We start from the raw sequence: 16,218 nt of genomic DNA, 5'->3' as shown, positions 1-16,218 counted from the left end.
TCATGGACTTTAGCTGTGAATTGAGATACAGTTCTCTATCATGTATATTGAAAAAATGAATCTTGTTCCTCTTTCTCCTAACTAATAGAATAAAAACGACTGAAAATCTTTCTCTGAAGTAAGGGAGTGGTGAAGATGAGGTGTCACTCAGGTGGTAGAGAAGCCTTGAATCCAATGCTTAACACTACAAAAAAATTTAAAAAAAAAATTTAAAGGGAAACTGGGTGTCAGGGGCTTATGCCTATAATCTTAGCTGCTCACGAAGCTGAGATCTAAGGATCAAGATTTGAAGTCAGCCTAGGGACACATATCTTAGGTACTCTTATTTCCAACTAGCCAGCAAAACCTGGAAGTAGAAGTATGGTTCAAGTAGTAGACAACCAGCCATGAGCAAAAAAATGCCCCAACAAGAGTAGAGACCCAAGGTCAAGCACTGCTAAGAAGACACACACACACACACACACACACACACACACACACACACACACACAAATATACCTTCTTTTTACATTCCTTACATAACACAGAGTATTACTGGGATACTTGTACTTATGTTCCATATGAATGTAGGTATGATTTGGCTAAACCAGGAAGTGGCAATACTACTGTCAATACTGTTATATTGTTTTTGGTTCATGTCTCAGTATGTTCAGAATGACATGACTAGTTAAGTGAAGGAAAAGGATTGAAATAGAAAATGGTTGAAATAGACTATTTCGCCCAGAAAATTGACAACTAAGGGACTTGGTGACTGAACTCAGATTCTTACCATCTATTACAGGTAGCCCCATTACACTGCCTAGTGACTGGAGCTCCCCAAGGGGACCAACATAAACAATGACAACAGACAATAACTACAGATGTTACTGAGATCAGTGTCTTCCCTCTAAGACTTTTGTAACTTACGATCATAAGAAGCAGCTTGATGACCTGGAGACAGCTGGCTGGACATTTGTGATCATAGGGAGGAATATGAAGGGAGAATGTGGTGGAAAGTGTTATCTTATTTAGAATGTTCTCATGGAAAGTTAGGCTTTGTTTTTTGTTTGGTTGGTTGTGATTTGCTTTTTTAGTTTGGTTTTATAGATAACTACTTGGGAAAAAATGGGTAAGAGTGAAGCTGGAATGAAACAAGACAGAATAAATGGAGAAATAAATAAAAACTTAGAAACAAATATGGAATCATTGGGTAATCTGAGTTTTGAACGGTTTGCCTGAGTAGAGGGCATAGTGCAAGAGTAAAAGGAGTCAGAACAGTTGGGCTACCAGTAAACAATGGGTCCACATAAAAGGACAGGAAGAACATGTCAGTGCCATTTTAGTGCCAAGCCACTGATCCTATGGAGCTATGGTGGAGCTATGACTCTATACACTACCTGCCCCTATTCCTCAAAGTGGTGTTATTACCAACTCTGAGTTCTTCCTGGTGCTGAAAATAGAAAGGTGAGTACAACTCATTACATAATTGGATATCATTCTCAAATCCTGGGTTTGGTACACCTCTTCATGGGCTTTCCAGTGATTTTCTCTGAAATTCATCATACCATATATATCCTTTTTCTTTATTTTCAAGGCAATGAGTATTTTAGTATAATGAAGTGATTGTCAATTCTGGTGAAATCAAGTAAACTTCTCGTTAATAAAAAAGTTTTTGTGAATACAACTACAGTTGTAATAAATACCTTCTCTTCTTAAAAGAAACCCCTGGGTTTATATTTCAAGTTTTGCCATTAAACTTAAGAGACTTATTTCTCCCTTGAGTTGATCATGACATAAATGTTTGATGTTTGGATATGACAGTATCTTTGCTAAGAGACAGTTATACATGCCAAGTCATCCAAACGATATGAAGTTTAGATAGAAAACTTTACTCCATTAATATTGGGGATATAAAGCCTTCACTTCATAAGTAGAAATCCCTTTTTTCTAAGATTTGGTTTATAGTTAGAGAAAAAAAATCCCCAATGATAAGTCCAAAGTCTGGAAAGCTAACTTTAATATTATGAGTTCAGGAATAAAAATAACGTCACTTCTTAGCCATATTAAAGCTTCCAAAGGCCCTTGTCCTCAGCTCCTCAAAAAGGATTATGTTATCATACACCCATGCACTCTGCTTATATTTTGTTTGAAACGCAGAGTCCCATTTCAGTAGGAGAAAGATATACAGCAACAAAGAGCTACTAATAGACTCAAGCCAGAAAAATATTCCTAGCAATACCTACCAAAATAGAATTATTCTTAAATGGGAAAAAAAGCTGCTTTAGGAGTTAGATCATGAAACATGATCTATTATGCTGTCTGAAGTTCCTGAACTTTTACTTTAAACTGAGTTTTAAAAAGGCTTCAATTGATGAAACAATCATCTCTGATCAGACCACAGTACTGCATGAAACAGCTATCATTTGACAAAGAGAAAAGATAATTAAGTAATTGGTATGATCTTTCTCTGATATAACAATGATCTCTATATCAAACTAATCTGAAAAGAATTAGATACTTCACACCAATGTTCCTCCTCGTTGCTCCCAGTTTATTATTATTAGAGCACCTGAGAAGATATCCCTAGGGTCTGATCATAATTCAAAATAAAGAAAGGCTCAGTCTTCGATTATTTGCCCAGCCTTGTCTTTGTAGGCCAATGCCATGGCTTTTCTCTATTCAGAGATCAAATCTTGAGTTGCTAATATAGAACATCATCTCATCCATTGAAGGGGGATAAACATTTTACAGAGGAAGGAGAAATAAGGAACCATTTGTAAAATGAATCCTAATAGATCCCTTTTATTGTAAAAAAAAAATAAATAAATCCTAAATGGAATCTCTTTCAGAAAATATTGTTATATAGTCATTTCTAAAGTAGCTGAAGTGGATAAAGTATTAATTTCTTCTTGGTCATTAATGGATCAAATTTACTCAAAAATCAACTCAAAATACTTCATTTAATTAAAAGAAAATCTTTAAGAAAACACTTCACTGTCACCAAAAAAAAAAATGGGGAGGAGAGTGAAAAAACGATTGCCTGTGATGTTGGAAGTGTCCTATGGTGTTGGGGCCTGACCTGGTAAGAATTCCCTGCCAGCTCCTAGATACCTTACTTTGCTACTACTGGTGGCCGTGTGGGCAGAAGAGGCTTTATATGAATGCATTGGTCAGGAGGTGTTGGGGAATGGGCCTGGAAAGGTAGCTGATTTCTGATCTCTAGTTTGCATTGATCTTACATTTAGACACAGATTCAGAAGAACAGACCCTCCCTTTTCCAGTGCCTTCGGAAAGATTGCCGCTCCGTAGAATGAGTCCTTTCTCCTCTACCCTTAATCTACAACCCAGCTTCCCCGGGAGATCCTACTTTGATTTCCGATCCTCACCCCACCAGCTGAGCTTGCATTCTTCTTTACAGTCTCTCAATGCACCCGGTGAGCTGAGCTGTCAGATTTTTCTTCTCCATCTCTGTGCCTTGAAGGCATCTCTCTCTGAAACCCATGTTTTGTTCTTGCCATTCATGTGCGTGGTGAGGGGGAGGAGCTGGTCTCTGTGTCTGTGGCCTGCTTCCAGTGTGAAGAGCATTGGAATGATGGAGCTTTGTGCTGTTCTTGTTTGTGTGGTATGAGGACCCACCATGGAGCTGTGGTCCATCTGCAACGGCACTGGAAAGTGATGAGCAAAGTAGTTCTTTTTTTGCACAAGCGGGTACCACTATGGGTAACTCGCTCTATCATTACATGCAGTGGCACAGCACGGCACAGGCACTGGCTGAGTAGAAGCCATGGTAGTAGTTTGGAGGTTTGCAACCCCCTGTATCCAGGAAACCAGTGATGTCTGGGAGACTGGATCAGTGCATCCAGCCTGGAGTGGTCTGATTAAACATAGACTCAAGAGATCTTTTTTGTTAAAAGTGAAAAACACATCAACAGCAGAATGCATCCTACAGAGAAGGCAAACTTGAGGGCAGAAAGTTGGAGATATTTTTCTGCAAAAGCCCGCACTTGCTGGCAGGAACTGGGGCTCATGGCTGATGGGTTTGTTTTGGGTTTTTTTGTCTTTTTTTTGTTTTTTTACCAAAGGGCAGGGACCACTGCTAGCTAAATTAGAAATATTTCATTCCTGATGCCGAATGCCCAAAAACCCTGTAATCAAATGGTGCGGCCTCAGAAAGTTTCTCAGCCAAGCTGGTTGTGACAGGACTCAGGACTAATTTCAGGAAAGCTAGACTTGTGTTAGTCACAATCAGCTCTGTCTAGCTTCAAACCTAGCTCTTCAAATATCTAAGTTGCAGACCTATTTGATCTCTTCAGGCCTATATTGTAATCATGGATACATGCGATGCGCATTGCCCATTTCCCAAGGTTTCTTTTGGTTTTTCTTTTGTTCTTTTGGCTCATCCCACATCCTGGAATGAAGAAGGCCACTGCATGACAGTGCAAAAAAGGGATGCAGGGACTTCAGGCTCTCTTAATAATGACATTTTCCTTTGTGCTTTTCTGTTTCTTATTGTTTTTCTGTGCACTACTGGCTTTCCCACATGCTTTGTTATGGAATTCTTCACTTGTGTCTAATGTACTAAACTACTGTGGAAGTCTTTGTAATGCATATTGTCTCAAGAATAAAATGAAATGTGGGCCTGGGGGATATTTGCTGGGTATATTTAATACCACTGCTTTAGTTGTATCATTGAATCTTCAATGTATGATGGTGTGTTAAAAGTAGTATAAAGACTTCAGAAAATTTGTTTTAGAAACAAAGACTTGCAGAAGGTATGGTTCATGTAAAAATTTTAAAAGCCCTATTCACATGCTACATGCAAATTTATTCCCAACCCTGGATATGAAATTCAGTTTAAAACTCTGCATTTTCTGTCCTTACTATTCTCTAATTCAAGAATAGAGATTGATATGACATAGAAGTAGCCATGAGTTGGGAGAAAATTATTCTCTTGCAGGGGAATTCATCCAGAATCAAATAAGCTAGCCAAAGAAAGGCCATAAGCTTTCAGTTTTGTTTTTAATTCAGCCTTCTTTTCTTTCCAGTCCTGGGGCTTGAACTCAGGGCCTGAGCACTGTCCTTGGGTTTTCTCAAAGCTAGAGCTTTACCACTTGAGCCACAGCATCACTTCCAGCTTTTTTTCTATGTATGTGGTACTGAGGAATTGAACAGGTCTTCGTGCATGCTAGGCAAGCACTCTACCACTAGGCCAAACTTAATGTTCCTTTTCAGTCATTTAGTGCATATTCTTCAGTTGCTTTCGGATTACATATATCAGGGCCTAATTAGATTGGAAACACATTACATGATGTGCTCATCAAAAGTACCTTTTCTAAAAATTGTTGATCACACATCCTTTTAGCATTTTAAAACCAGATCACCTTCATCTACCTTAGGACAGCTTCATCTGGTGTGTTATTCAGCTCTCACAGAAGGGATTGGGAAAAGTTCCATGTGTGATTCCAGAAGCCCTCTGAGCCCCTCCTAGGAGCTCACGTCTTCTCCCTCATGTGTGAAGGGTTGATATAGTAAAGCAACCTAAGAAAGAGACATGTTTAAAAACATTCCTTCTACATCATTATTAATAATTATCAGCTGTACTCACATAGAGACTGGATTATATTACATGTTTAAGACGTGTTTCCCTTTTCTTGGACTAAAACCACAACAATAGCAAAAAGAAAAAACCCTTTGGCAACAGCCAAAATTAGAACAGCTAGGATAGAAAAATAAAGCAGAATTTACCAAAATCCAGTGGCTTCTCCATTTCGTTTTGGAAAAATTTTATTTCACTTTCAAAAATCAACCCTCATAGTATAGAAAATGTTGTGGCCATGATTGAACTTGGAAGATAATGAACACTTAAGCTACAGTGTTCATAATCAATTGGTAAATGATTTATTAAAGTGTAGGCGCATGTGTTTTTCATTTGGAAAGAGTAGAGAAGCAATTTTTATCCAGCAAAGAAAAAGAAACATTGGTGGGCACCAGTGGCTCATGCCCACCTATTCCTAGCTCCTCAAGGACGCTGAGTTCTAAGGATCCTGGTTTGAAGCCAACCCAGGCAGACAAATCTAAGAGTCTTATATCTAATTAATCACCAAAAAGCCAGAACAGGAGCTATGGTCCAAGTGGTAGAGTGCAATCCTTGAACAAAATAAATCAAGTGAGGACATGAGTCCCTAAATTCAAGCCCCAATACCAACTCACTCCCTCTCTCTCTCTCTCTCTCTCTCTCTCTCTCTCTCTCTCTCTCTCTCTCTCTCTCTCTCTCTCTCTCTCTCACACACACACACACACACACACACACACACTCAAAAAAGGTACATGAAAGGGTTTTTGTTTTTTTCCATGAATCAGGCCTCCAATGACTATATTTAGTTGGTGCTTTTTAAATGTATACATTTTTCTCCAAAATGGTTGTTGCATAGCTTTGATGTGTAGTATCTCTTTATAGGATGCAATTTTGAGACACAGTCTGCACCTTACTCTCAATTAGGCAAGTATACTTATTGTAATTGTTATCTTTCATTTATGTGACTGCTATGTCAATTTCCTTCCTGAAATAAATGGTAGTAGCTTATATTATGTAAATAAAATTGTCAAATTGTCACTCCAACCCAATCATAGTTTCTCAAATTCTTGGGTGAAAAAAATGCCTGTTTTATTTTTTAATGTTATGCCTTGAACTTTACCTTTCCCAACCAATTTTCTTATACATCAGTGCACAGCAATCTTTATGAGCACTAAATCTGTATTTGGGTACAAAAATACCTATAAAAATACAAATCAGAGCAGCTGCTTAGTGTGTCACATTTTCAGTGGAGCCCTTTTTTGCTATTAGTCTGTCAAGAGACATTTTCTTATCAATGTCAATTTTGCTTCCTATTTCTCTCCCCATGCTTTTCATTGGAATGACAACAGTTGACATTAAAAAGCTGTTGGCAGGTATGGAATACCCTTATTCTATTACAAAAAGTAGCAAAAACTGAAGTATACATGTTAGATGGCTCACAGGTTCAGTGAATCAGCAATTTCATCTCTGCAGAATAGACAGCATTTAAAACTTGAGGACATCACAGGCTGGATGTGGTGACACATACTTAACATGATAGCTGATAGGAAGATTTTGATTCATGGCCAACTCAGACCCAAAGGATAATGACATTTTAAACAAACATGCCCCATGCATTGTGGCACATGCCTGTGACCCCAGGTATTTAGAAAGCAAGAGTATAGGTAGAAAGATTGCATTACAAGGCTGTCCCCAGCAAAAAGTGCCACACCTTATCTAAAAACTGAAAGCAAAAAGGGTTGGGGGGTATGGCTCAAGTAGTAAAGCACTTGCCTAGAAAGCATGTGGCCCTGAGTTCAAACCCCACTCAACACAAAAAAAAGAAAGAAATTAAGAGGAAAAAGAACTGTACATGCATTTAACATTCAAACCCTCCAACTCTAGCAAAATACATTACATGTCAGTTTTAGGAATAACTTGCATTTTTAAGTTAGGAAGTAAGCATCTTGTCTTATATTCAAATCACTCACAATCACACATGATAATTAGTCTACATTAGCCGGCAAGACAGTTGTAGAAATCAGCTGAGTGGCTGATTCCAGATTTCACCCAGTATGTTTTATCCCTCCTTCATCCAGGACTGCAGGTCTAGCTTCCCTGCCTCAGGGGTCACCCAGGCATCTTAGCCTATCCCCTGTCCCTTCGTGACTCTGGTGCACTGCTCTGCCAGTCACCAGATAGAGGGACTTGAACCTTCCAAAGTCCATGCCACCTCACTCCCAGATCACCTGGACAGGAGTGCAGCCTGAGCCAGGTAACCCCTGCTGAATCAGTCGTGTGTCCTCCACTTCTGGTACAGAGTACCATCTCCCAGGACATGCCATCCACTCACTTATGGCAAATTGGACCCCAGACATCTCCCTGCATGGCCGCATGAGAAGTGTCACTGTGCACCACCTGCCTAGGAGTGCTGAGCTCTTGGAGTGTGTCTTAATAACCCTCCTCCTTTGTGTTGTTCTCAGTGGCCTGGTTTGCTTTTGACCCTGGCTCAGCACATTCAGACATCATCTTCTCCAATGACAACCTGACAGTGACCTGCAGCAGCTACGATGACCGGGTGGTGCTAGGGAAGACTGGCTTCTCCAAAGGCGTCCACTACTGGGAGCTCACAATAGATCGCTATGACAACCACCCAGATCCTGCCTTTGGCGTGGCTCGCATGGATGTGATGAAGGATGTGATGTTAGGAAAGGACGACAAAGCTTGGGCAATGTATGTGGACAATAACCGGAGCTGGTTCATGCACAACAACTCGCACACCAACAGGTACCCTGCAGCCCCCAAACCAAGCCTTCTTCAGGTTGGCTTCTGGTCACCAGTGAGAGCCCTACACAGTTCAAAGATCTATAACATAGACGACTGAGGAAGATGGGTAGGTGGTCAGTACTAAGCAGTAGAGGGGAATCAGTCTTGCCATTTTGATCTTTGCATAGCGCTAAAGATGGAAGCACTTCCCTTGGCCCCTCCTTGCTATAATCCATCCAGAGCTAGAACCTAGAATCCCCAGGGTGTCCACTCTAGGAAAACAAGGCAGAGTTCTATAACCCAGACCAGGACATACCAGGAAAGTGTTTGGGGCTTAGGGACTTTATTTTTCCAAACCTGCGTTTGCAAACCCTCCAGAGTAAGATCATAATATTTTTCCATTCAGAGTGTTCTGAAGGCCCGTGGGATGTACAAACATTTCTCACGGTGGAGGCACTTAAAATAGAAGCCATTGTTCTTATTATAACTATCATCAGTATTACTGCTCAAAATAGAAGTCAGCTATTCAGCTGTATCTTATGGATGCCACTTGGGATAGTTTTAGACTTGAAGAGCTCTCTTATTATTGTCTGAATTACAGCACCCAGTTTGTTGAAGAAAGAGAGTATAATATTCCTCTATCACTAAAGGACAATTATACTTGACCATTTACTGTAATTCCCCCCCTACATATCCCTTTTTGTTTGATTATGTTCTCTTCCAATGTATTTTATCTCAGATTTCCTAAGTCAGAAAGTATCTTCCATGGATACTCATCTGCCTTACTCTAAAACACTCGCTGGGATACCTTCTTTACTGTGCCTCACATAATGATGTGAATTTAGCAGTTCTGTTTAGTGAGATCAAAGGGAAAACAAGTTATGGCTTCTGTTTTTCCCATCAGTGCTCACTGTCCCTTTCCTAACAGGAGATTCAATTCCTATGCCCTTGGATAGTTTCTATACATCTCCATTCAGATATGCAGTATTAACTGTCACTTGAAGTGAGCATACACTATTTCAAATTGATCCCACATCCTATTGGATATAGATAGGCAGAAATCTTCAGCAGTTTGCATTTTAAAAAACGATATCACTAGGTTCCCGATGCCATCTCCCATCGGGTGGCAGAATGAATAAGAACATGATCATCACACTACACAGAGAAACACGTTCTTCAAGCTAAACACACCTGCTTGCATGCAAACTGTATGTTACTTGTGTTGTCATTGTTAAGCCTGTGAACAAGATGCCGCTTGTAAACCTGTCTTCTAATGGCTCTGTAAGCTGGGTACAGTCTATTCTGCATGCAAGAGGAAGTGAGCAGTGCCTTTGAATGCCTGTGTGCTGCTGAGAGGGGAATGAAGTCAGTCTTGACGTAGCAAGACTCAAAACACGAAGGCAGATCAATCATCCTCACCTAATAGCATTTTGTGAAACCATCAAATGAAGCTTAATGCACAGTTCTTTGTAAAATCACTAACTTGCCTGTGGTATAATTATCTCACTTTATAGGAAAGATTTTCTTTCCATATTGTCATTTTACAGAGAGCCTCTTAACTTCCAATTTCAAATTCAACATGCTAAAAATTACTGTTTCAAAGGTGACTTGCACTATTTAATGGAGAGCAAAGACCCCCCAGTCTAATATCTTATGCATACGTTTTGGTTCAACCTAAGTGCTCCTTTACTTTGACTTTCAAATGAAGTCATTTTATATTTAATGATGTTTAATTCACATCATTGTGCAAAGTGTGTATTATAGTTAAACTCAAGAGTTTTAGTAGCCAAAAATCTATTTTCTCCCAGACTTTAGTGGTTGGTTTTCTACTACTCAAGTTCAGTTGTAGAGACCCTGATGAACGAATTCGCTCTGTGTATCCCACTAGGGGTGCTTTTCTCCCCCAAGAAAGTAGAAATTAGTGGGGGTAGAAAAAAAACCTTACTCATATACAGCTATACATACTGTACACAAAAAGGTGTACAGTATGTGGCACTAAAATTTATGAGCAAAATTGTGCTTTAAAAAAAAATGTTTGGGGCTGGGAGTGTGGCCTAGTGGTAGAGTACTTGCCTAGTGTACCATTCCTCGGTACCACATACACAGAAAAGCCAGAAGTGGTGCTGTGGCTCAAGTGGTAGAGCGCCAGCATTGAGATAACTCAAGGACAGTGCCCAGGCCCTAAGTTTAAGCTCCAAGACTGGCCAAAAAAAAAAAATTAAAAGATGAATGAGAAGCAAACATTCTGAACAGTTATAAAACACTGGCTTCACCATACCAGAGAGAGAGAGAGAGAGAGAGAGAGAGAGAGAGAGACTGAGAGAATCAAAGTCACAAGCCAGGGTAATCCCACTCTTCTCTTCCCCCACAGAACCGAGGGAGGAATCACAAAGGGGGCCACCATCGGGGTCCTCCTTGACCTAAATCGAAAGACCTTGACCTTCTTCATCAACGATGAGCAGCAAGGCCCCATCGCATTTGAGAACGTGGAGGGCATGTTTTTCCCTGCCGTCAGCCTGAACAGGAATGTGCAGGTAAGCATGGGCCCCTTAGTGTAAAGGCCACTTCTGCTCTGCTGCTTCACAGGCTGCTTCCAGTCAGTTCCAAAGCCCTCCCCAAGGGAAGCTGACCGCGTCAGATGCAGAGCATGGCGTGGGGGAGAAGAGGGAAAGGGTCGATTCTGCTAACTAAAGGATTCCACTGCAACTTCAGCCCATCCCTGTCCTTGCACACTGTCTAGTGAGCAGCCTGGGGGAAACTGTTCTGTTCTGTTCTATTCATGGGCTGCTCTAGTTTCGTCTCTAAGGAGAAACGAATGCCTTTCACCAACTGGCATGCAAACAACTGAGATGACTCACAGAGCTCCCTGCCTGTCTGAGGAGAAGGAGTCCCCGTAAGAAAATAGAGAACCTTCCATTACCTTCTCTATGCTCCTGCTCCTCTCTCCTGAGTGCAGAAGGAAGAGCAAACACAGACCCTGCACAAGTTTTTGTCATGCTTTGTTCTCATTCACTCATCAACACATACCTACAGGGCTTCTCTAATACAGCAGAAACAATGACAAGTATTCCATACATCTCAATAGGAGAAAAACCAGATATACTTTCCCCTCCTAGAGCCTATGTTCTAGTTAAAGGAGACCAACAATAGCACGATGACATTCTCTTTAACATATGGGGAAGTTGGAGGTGCAACAGAGGAAGGGAAAGGGGGGACGGGATTGGTGAGGCTGGGGGAAAGCAGAGGCAGCCTTAAGCAAGTTGACACTGTGGTTCTCTTGGGTGAGCTGAGCCATAATGGAGATGAAAGATGGAGCCATCTGGAACATTCCAGGCAGGGGAAATGCCCTGGGATGGACAGAGCAGAGGAAAGAAGCTGTGGGCTGGGGCAAGGGCCCACGGAGAGGAAGATTAGAATCCTTAACAAAAGGGGATGCCCCAGACAAGCCTTGGGGTTTCTTAGCCTTCCTGAGCTGGGCCTCTTATTAACATTTATCACCTCATGCAGTAAATGAGAGCCTGGAGGCAGGTCTGAAGGAGAAAACCACTACAGCTAATCTTTTTTTACCCTATTAGAACCATAGCCTTGAAGTTTATCTCAAAACAATCCATCATTCTCTATCAGTGTATGCACTGTAAATGGTAACAACCCAGTGCCACCTATAATTCCTCTCTTCCTGTGAGCAGAGAGGACTTTCTACTGAGAGGGAGGGGAGGGGCAGCTGGGATCTAATTGTCCCAAGTTTAATCACTAGAAGAACGAAAATTATTCATTGTCCTAGAAGTGAGTTTCAGGAAACCCGTCACACCAAGGTTTCTACGTTTTCAGTCATTTCTCTTTCAAATGATACCATACTAGGTGTACTCCAGGGTTTTCCATGCTGTTCTGAGTGTCTTTAGATACAGATATTTGTTCAGGTAGAGAAGGTGGAGACAAGAAGGGATGGAGAAGTGGTTCTAGGCTTGTCTTTGTAGCTGTCCACTGAGGTGTGAGGTTGAAAAGAAATTGCGGTCACATAATAAATGCTCGTGTTTCTTCATAATGGGCCACCAGTTCTCCACAGCATCCCAGAGGAAAGGTTTATCCCAGCCGAGGAACTAGTGGACGGGTTAATCTCTTCATAGTTCTTCTCTCTTGGTATGGTCAACCAAATGTAGCCAGAAGGTTTCATTAGCTATAAATCAGTGCCTGTGTCTTCAGGAGGAACTACGTATTTCCCGAGTCCTTTAAAAGAGTTAGGTAGCCGAGAACTGTATCATCAAGTGTCACCAGGATTTGCAACCCCACCATTAAAATGAGGCTCTTAGCACAGCTAGCACAAGCTTTGAGGACACATGAAGAATGGCTTGGTGAGTGAGGACCCCGCTCACTGGGCACTGGGTCCAGACCTATGGTGTCTTGCAGAACTCACAGTCTTGTCCCCCAGGTCACACTGCACACCGGGCTCCCAGTCCCCGACTTCTACTCCAGCAGAGCATCTATAGCCTAAGGATGCGCTGTGGAGGCACCGGCTGCTGAGGAGAGTGACATCCTGGAGCCCAGCCAGCCATGGTGGAACTCAGAGCTGGCGGGAGAGGGGGAAGGAGGAGGAATGGGCTGGTCCTCTACGATCGATCGTCGCTCGCACTGCTCTGCCCTTTCCCTCCAGTTTCTCCAGACCACCACACCCGCGTCCCCTTCCACCCTCTGTGATTCTAACCGACCAAGGACCTAGGCAGCCCAACCACGTTTCTGTCGCCATTCCCACAAGTTGCTTTTCTTGAACTTGATTTTTTTAATATAGGTGAGTTCATTTTCTTTCTTTACTGATCACGTTCCTCAAGTGGCACTGCCAAGAGAGAGTTCTCTTAAAAATCTCTTTATTTCTTAAGCTTTCAATCAAACAGAGATTGAAGCAGGAGGGAGGGAAGAACAAGCTTGAGCTGGGAGCTTGCAGTTTACCTTCTAGAATGTTCTTGCCCTGACACACCTCTCGGGCAACATTAGCTGTGTGTAGCTAATCTTTGGGACATGAGCAGCATGCATCCAGTATTGAGAAGTCTACCATCCTCTGAAGCACAAGGACTATCAGCTTCACAGATTCACAGCAGGGCAGGATCCTAGGCTAGCCCAGAAAAGAGAGGAGGCCACCAGAGGGAGGCAGACCACAGGACTTCATGATTTTATTCATTTCATTAACACAGGTTTTAAAATGGAAACTATGATAGACCAGGCAATATTCCAGGTGTCATGTTCTAGATACTATGGAAACACACAATAAGCAGAGAGATGGGCAGAGCTTCTGCCCTCCTGAGGCATGCACTCTATCTAGTAGGAGAACAAAGCAAAAATTACACACTATTGCACATTGTGATGAATAACAGAAAGGAAATAGACAAAAGTCAAAAAAGAGTCATTGCCAAGCTCTTTCAGGTTTCCTAAAATACAAGGCTAACACCCCCACATTCTGGCCACGGTAGCACTAGGAATATACCAGTTCAATGCCTTTCCAACTGCACTATGATAATTATCGTCCCTGCTGCTACTCCACCACTGAGCCCTTCTTTAGCAGAAATGAGGTCAGCATTCTGACTCATTCATGCTGCAGTCGTACCAAGCCTTAAAAAAAAAATGAACAGCTTCAAAACAAAATAGTGAGCAGAGGGCAGAGGATCCCATGGCACTAATGGGGATCATAAGTCACATTCTCAGGACAAAAATGCTATCTTCACATGAGCTGTCTGTGCCTGTGCCAACCAAAATCCATCTACCTTGCTGCCATTCACAGCCTGACTTTCTAAAGACATCCAAATCAAGTTGGGAAAAACCTAAGTTTGAGTCATTTCTAGGACTGATGGCAGAAATAATAGTGCAGATTACTTCTAGACAGAATGACACCCTTCTGATTCTTTAGTCTGATGTGACGTTTTAGAAAATGTAGGACTTAGAAAAATAAAAAGTTCTGATTGACTATTTTCTGTGAAATTTAACACACACACACACACACACACACACACACACACACACACGCACGCACGCACGCACGAACGCACGCCAGGAATAACAATAAAGGGAAAAAGTAGGATGGGAAAGCTAACAATGTTTTGGCAAAAAAAGTAATAAATGTAAATAGATCATTATTTACTCCTGTGCTTCTTCTAGTTAGCTGATTTCTGCCAGTGATGCTGTTTTTCTAGTTAGAACCTAATTTATTAAATGGGTGCTATCCTGTTTATGTCTATCTTTGTTTTTCATGGCTAGAGAAACTCTCAGTTGCAGGACAACACTAGTTTGATATTTGATTTACGCTCCAATGAGACTCGATGGCTGGGCCGCTGTAGACTCATAGTTCCTCTCATTCTTTATGAAATCCACCTCACTAATTAGATTTCTAGTGATTGTAACACTTAGTTTACATTGAATTGCAATTACAAATGCATACAGCTACTGTACTAGAAAAAAAAATGTCATCTCCCGTGTGCAAATAAAATGATTTTTATGAGAGAATAAAAATGTCTCCATAGAATTTTTTAACTTTTATCTATGGGAGAGATTTGGGGAAAACTTGCCTTTCTCAGAACAATATTTCCTCAGCACATTGTAATCAGAAAGTTCCCCAATACTTGAAAGTATTTTTCCACTCATTTCCTCCAGAGTGTGGCACTATCTCTCTATGTATTTCTCTCCTAAACTGGAACTTGCTTTGAAGTATGTATTGTTAGGGTCCATGATCAAAGGAATGAGGCTGAAAGAAAGCAAAAGTTAAGCAAAGCTTTATTTCGCACCAAGTATCAAGAATAATACTGACTGGTCAGTCAGGGTCCCCTCTATGGAGAGAGGGACCCCCTCCCAGCCTCACAGGCTAACTTTTATAGGACAAAACCTCAAACTACAAGTCTATGTGTAGCTTCTAAAGGCTAATTGGTTACAAAATACAGTTACATATATGATTCTGTTGATTGGATGTTTCCATCTGGCCTGTCCTGACCTTGTTATTGGGCCTTGTTATTGAAAACTGACTGGTTTTGGGAATTCTTTTGTAAGTAATGTTTAGTCTCTTCATGGTCAAGTTGGTTTGAACTTAAATAAGCTTTGTTTTGATTTTCTTTTTCAGGCAAGGTCAGTTTGTATTTTTACATACATAGCAGAATGGCTGTTCAAATAAGATGGAGTTTCTCAGGCTAAAATCTGGTCCATACATATATGCTCTGGCATCTGCCTCCAAATCTGCTTCTAAAAAGCTTTTGTGCTGCAAGAGTATCAAGTGATAGAGTACTAACCTTGAGCGCAAAGCTCATTCTTCTGCAGCAATATCAGACTGGTTACATTGTTTATCTTTTCCTAGAACTGCCTGAGGCCATATCTGACAGGTATTTTGGAATCCAATTGTGTCTGTTAGTCTGAAAGAAGAAAAGTGGTATGCCCAGTCTAATTCCAGCCCCCATCCTTTCAACCATTAGGTTTTTATGGAGCTGTGATTGTCCCACATAGGGGTACCACAGAGCGCACACAAGTCAACACCTAATTGTTAAAACCACTGGGGATTAAGTGAACAAACTATAGAAGCCCCCTACCCTCCCAGCTGAGACTATATAATGCAAATAATATGTAAACAAAGATCAAGATAATTTTAAATAGTGATAAATATTTACACTGGACATCAAACAGACTAGTAACAGATAGAAAGTTCTGGTGTGATCAGCAATTGCCTATCTGAGGAGGTAGTGCTTGGGCTACAGATGCCAGGGAGAAGTGTGAGGTTTGGGTGGAGCAGATAGGAAAAAGGGGAAGGCCAGATCTGGAAGGCCAGGCAGGCAAATGCAGCAGTGAGAAGCAAAAAGACTGATCTAAAGGCCCAGGAGGAATGAGTAAGAATGGTATGGGTTCTGGTAGCTCACATCTGTAATCCTGACTACTCAGGAGGCTAAAGATCATGATTC

The 16,218-nt window shown here is 41.3% G+C and overlaps 1 protein-coding gene across 6 annotated transcripts in view; it reads left to right on the top strand.

The window, feature by feature from the left end:
* Nucleotides 1-12,907, top strand: part of Trim9 (tripartite motif containing 9) — a 91,523-nt gene extending 78,616 nt beyond the window's left edge. For 2 of the 6 annotated variants that reach the window (XM_090345079.1, XM_090345083.1), the window contains exons 8-13: nucleotides 3,225-3,413; nucleotides 6,437-6,478; nucleotides 6,904-6,927; nucleotides 8,017-8,320; nucleotides 10,671-10,833; nucleotides 12,726-12,907. In XM_090345079.1, the coding sequence (XP_090201205.1) occupies nucleotides 3,225-3,413; nucleotides 6,437-6,478; nucleotides 6,904-6,927; nucleotides 8,017-8,320; nucleotides 10,671-10,833; nucleotides 12,726-12,788 (785 nt within the window). In that variant the 3' untranslated portion in view covers nucleotides 12,789-12,907. The remainder of the gene's footprint in view (nucleotides 1-3,224; nucleotides 3,414-6,436; nucleotides 6,479-6,903; nucleotides 6,928-8,016; nucleotides 8,321-10,670; nucleotides 10,834-12,725) is intronic. The other 4 variants (XM_090345080.1, XM_090345084.1, XM_090345082.1 and 1 more) reach the window with 3 other exon arrangements.
* The last annotated feature ends 3,311 nt before the right edge of the window (nucleotides 12,908-16,218 follow it).

Source organism: Megascapheus bottae, chromosome 14 (assembly GCF_031878675.1).
Source record: "Megascapheus bottae isolate mThoBot1 chromosome 14, mThoBot2.hap1, whole genome shotgun sequence".
Lineage (NCBI taxonomy): Eukaryota > Metazoa > Chordata > Mammalia > Rodentia > Geomyidae > Megascapheus > Megascapheus bottae.
The sequence above is the reverse complement of the archived record's forward strand: the minus strand, read 5'-3'. Positions and strand labels throughout refer to the sequence as shown.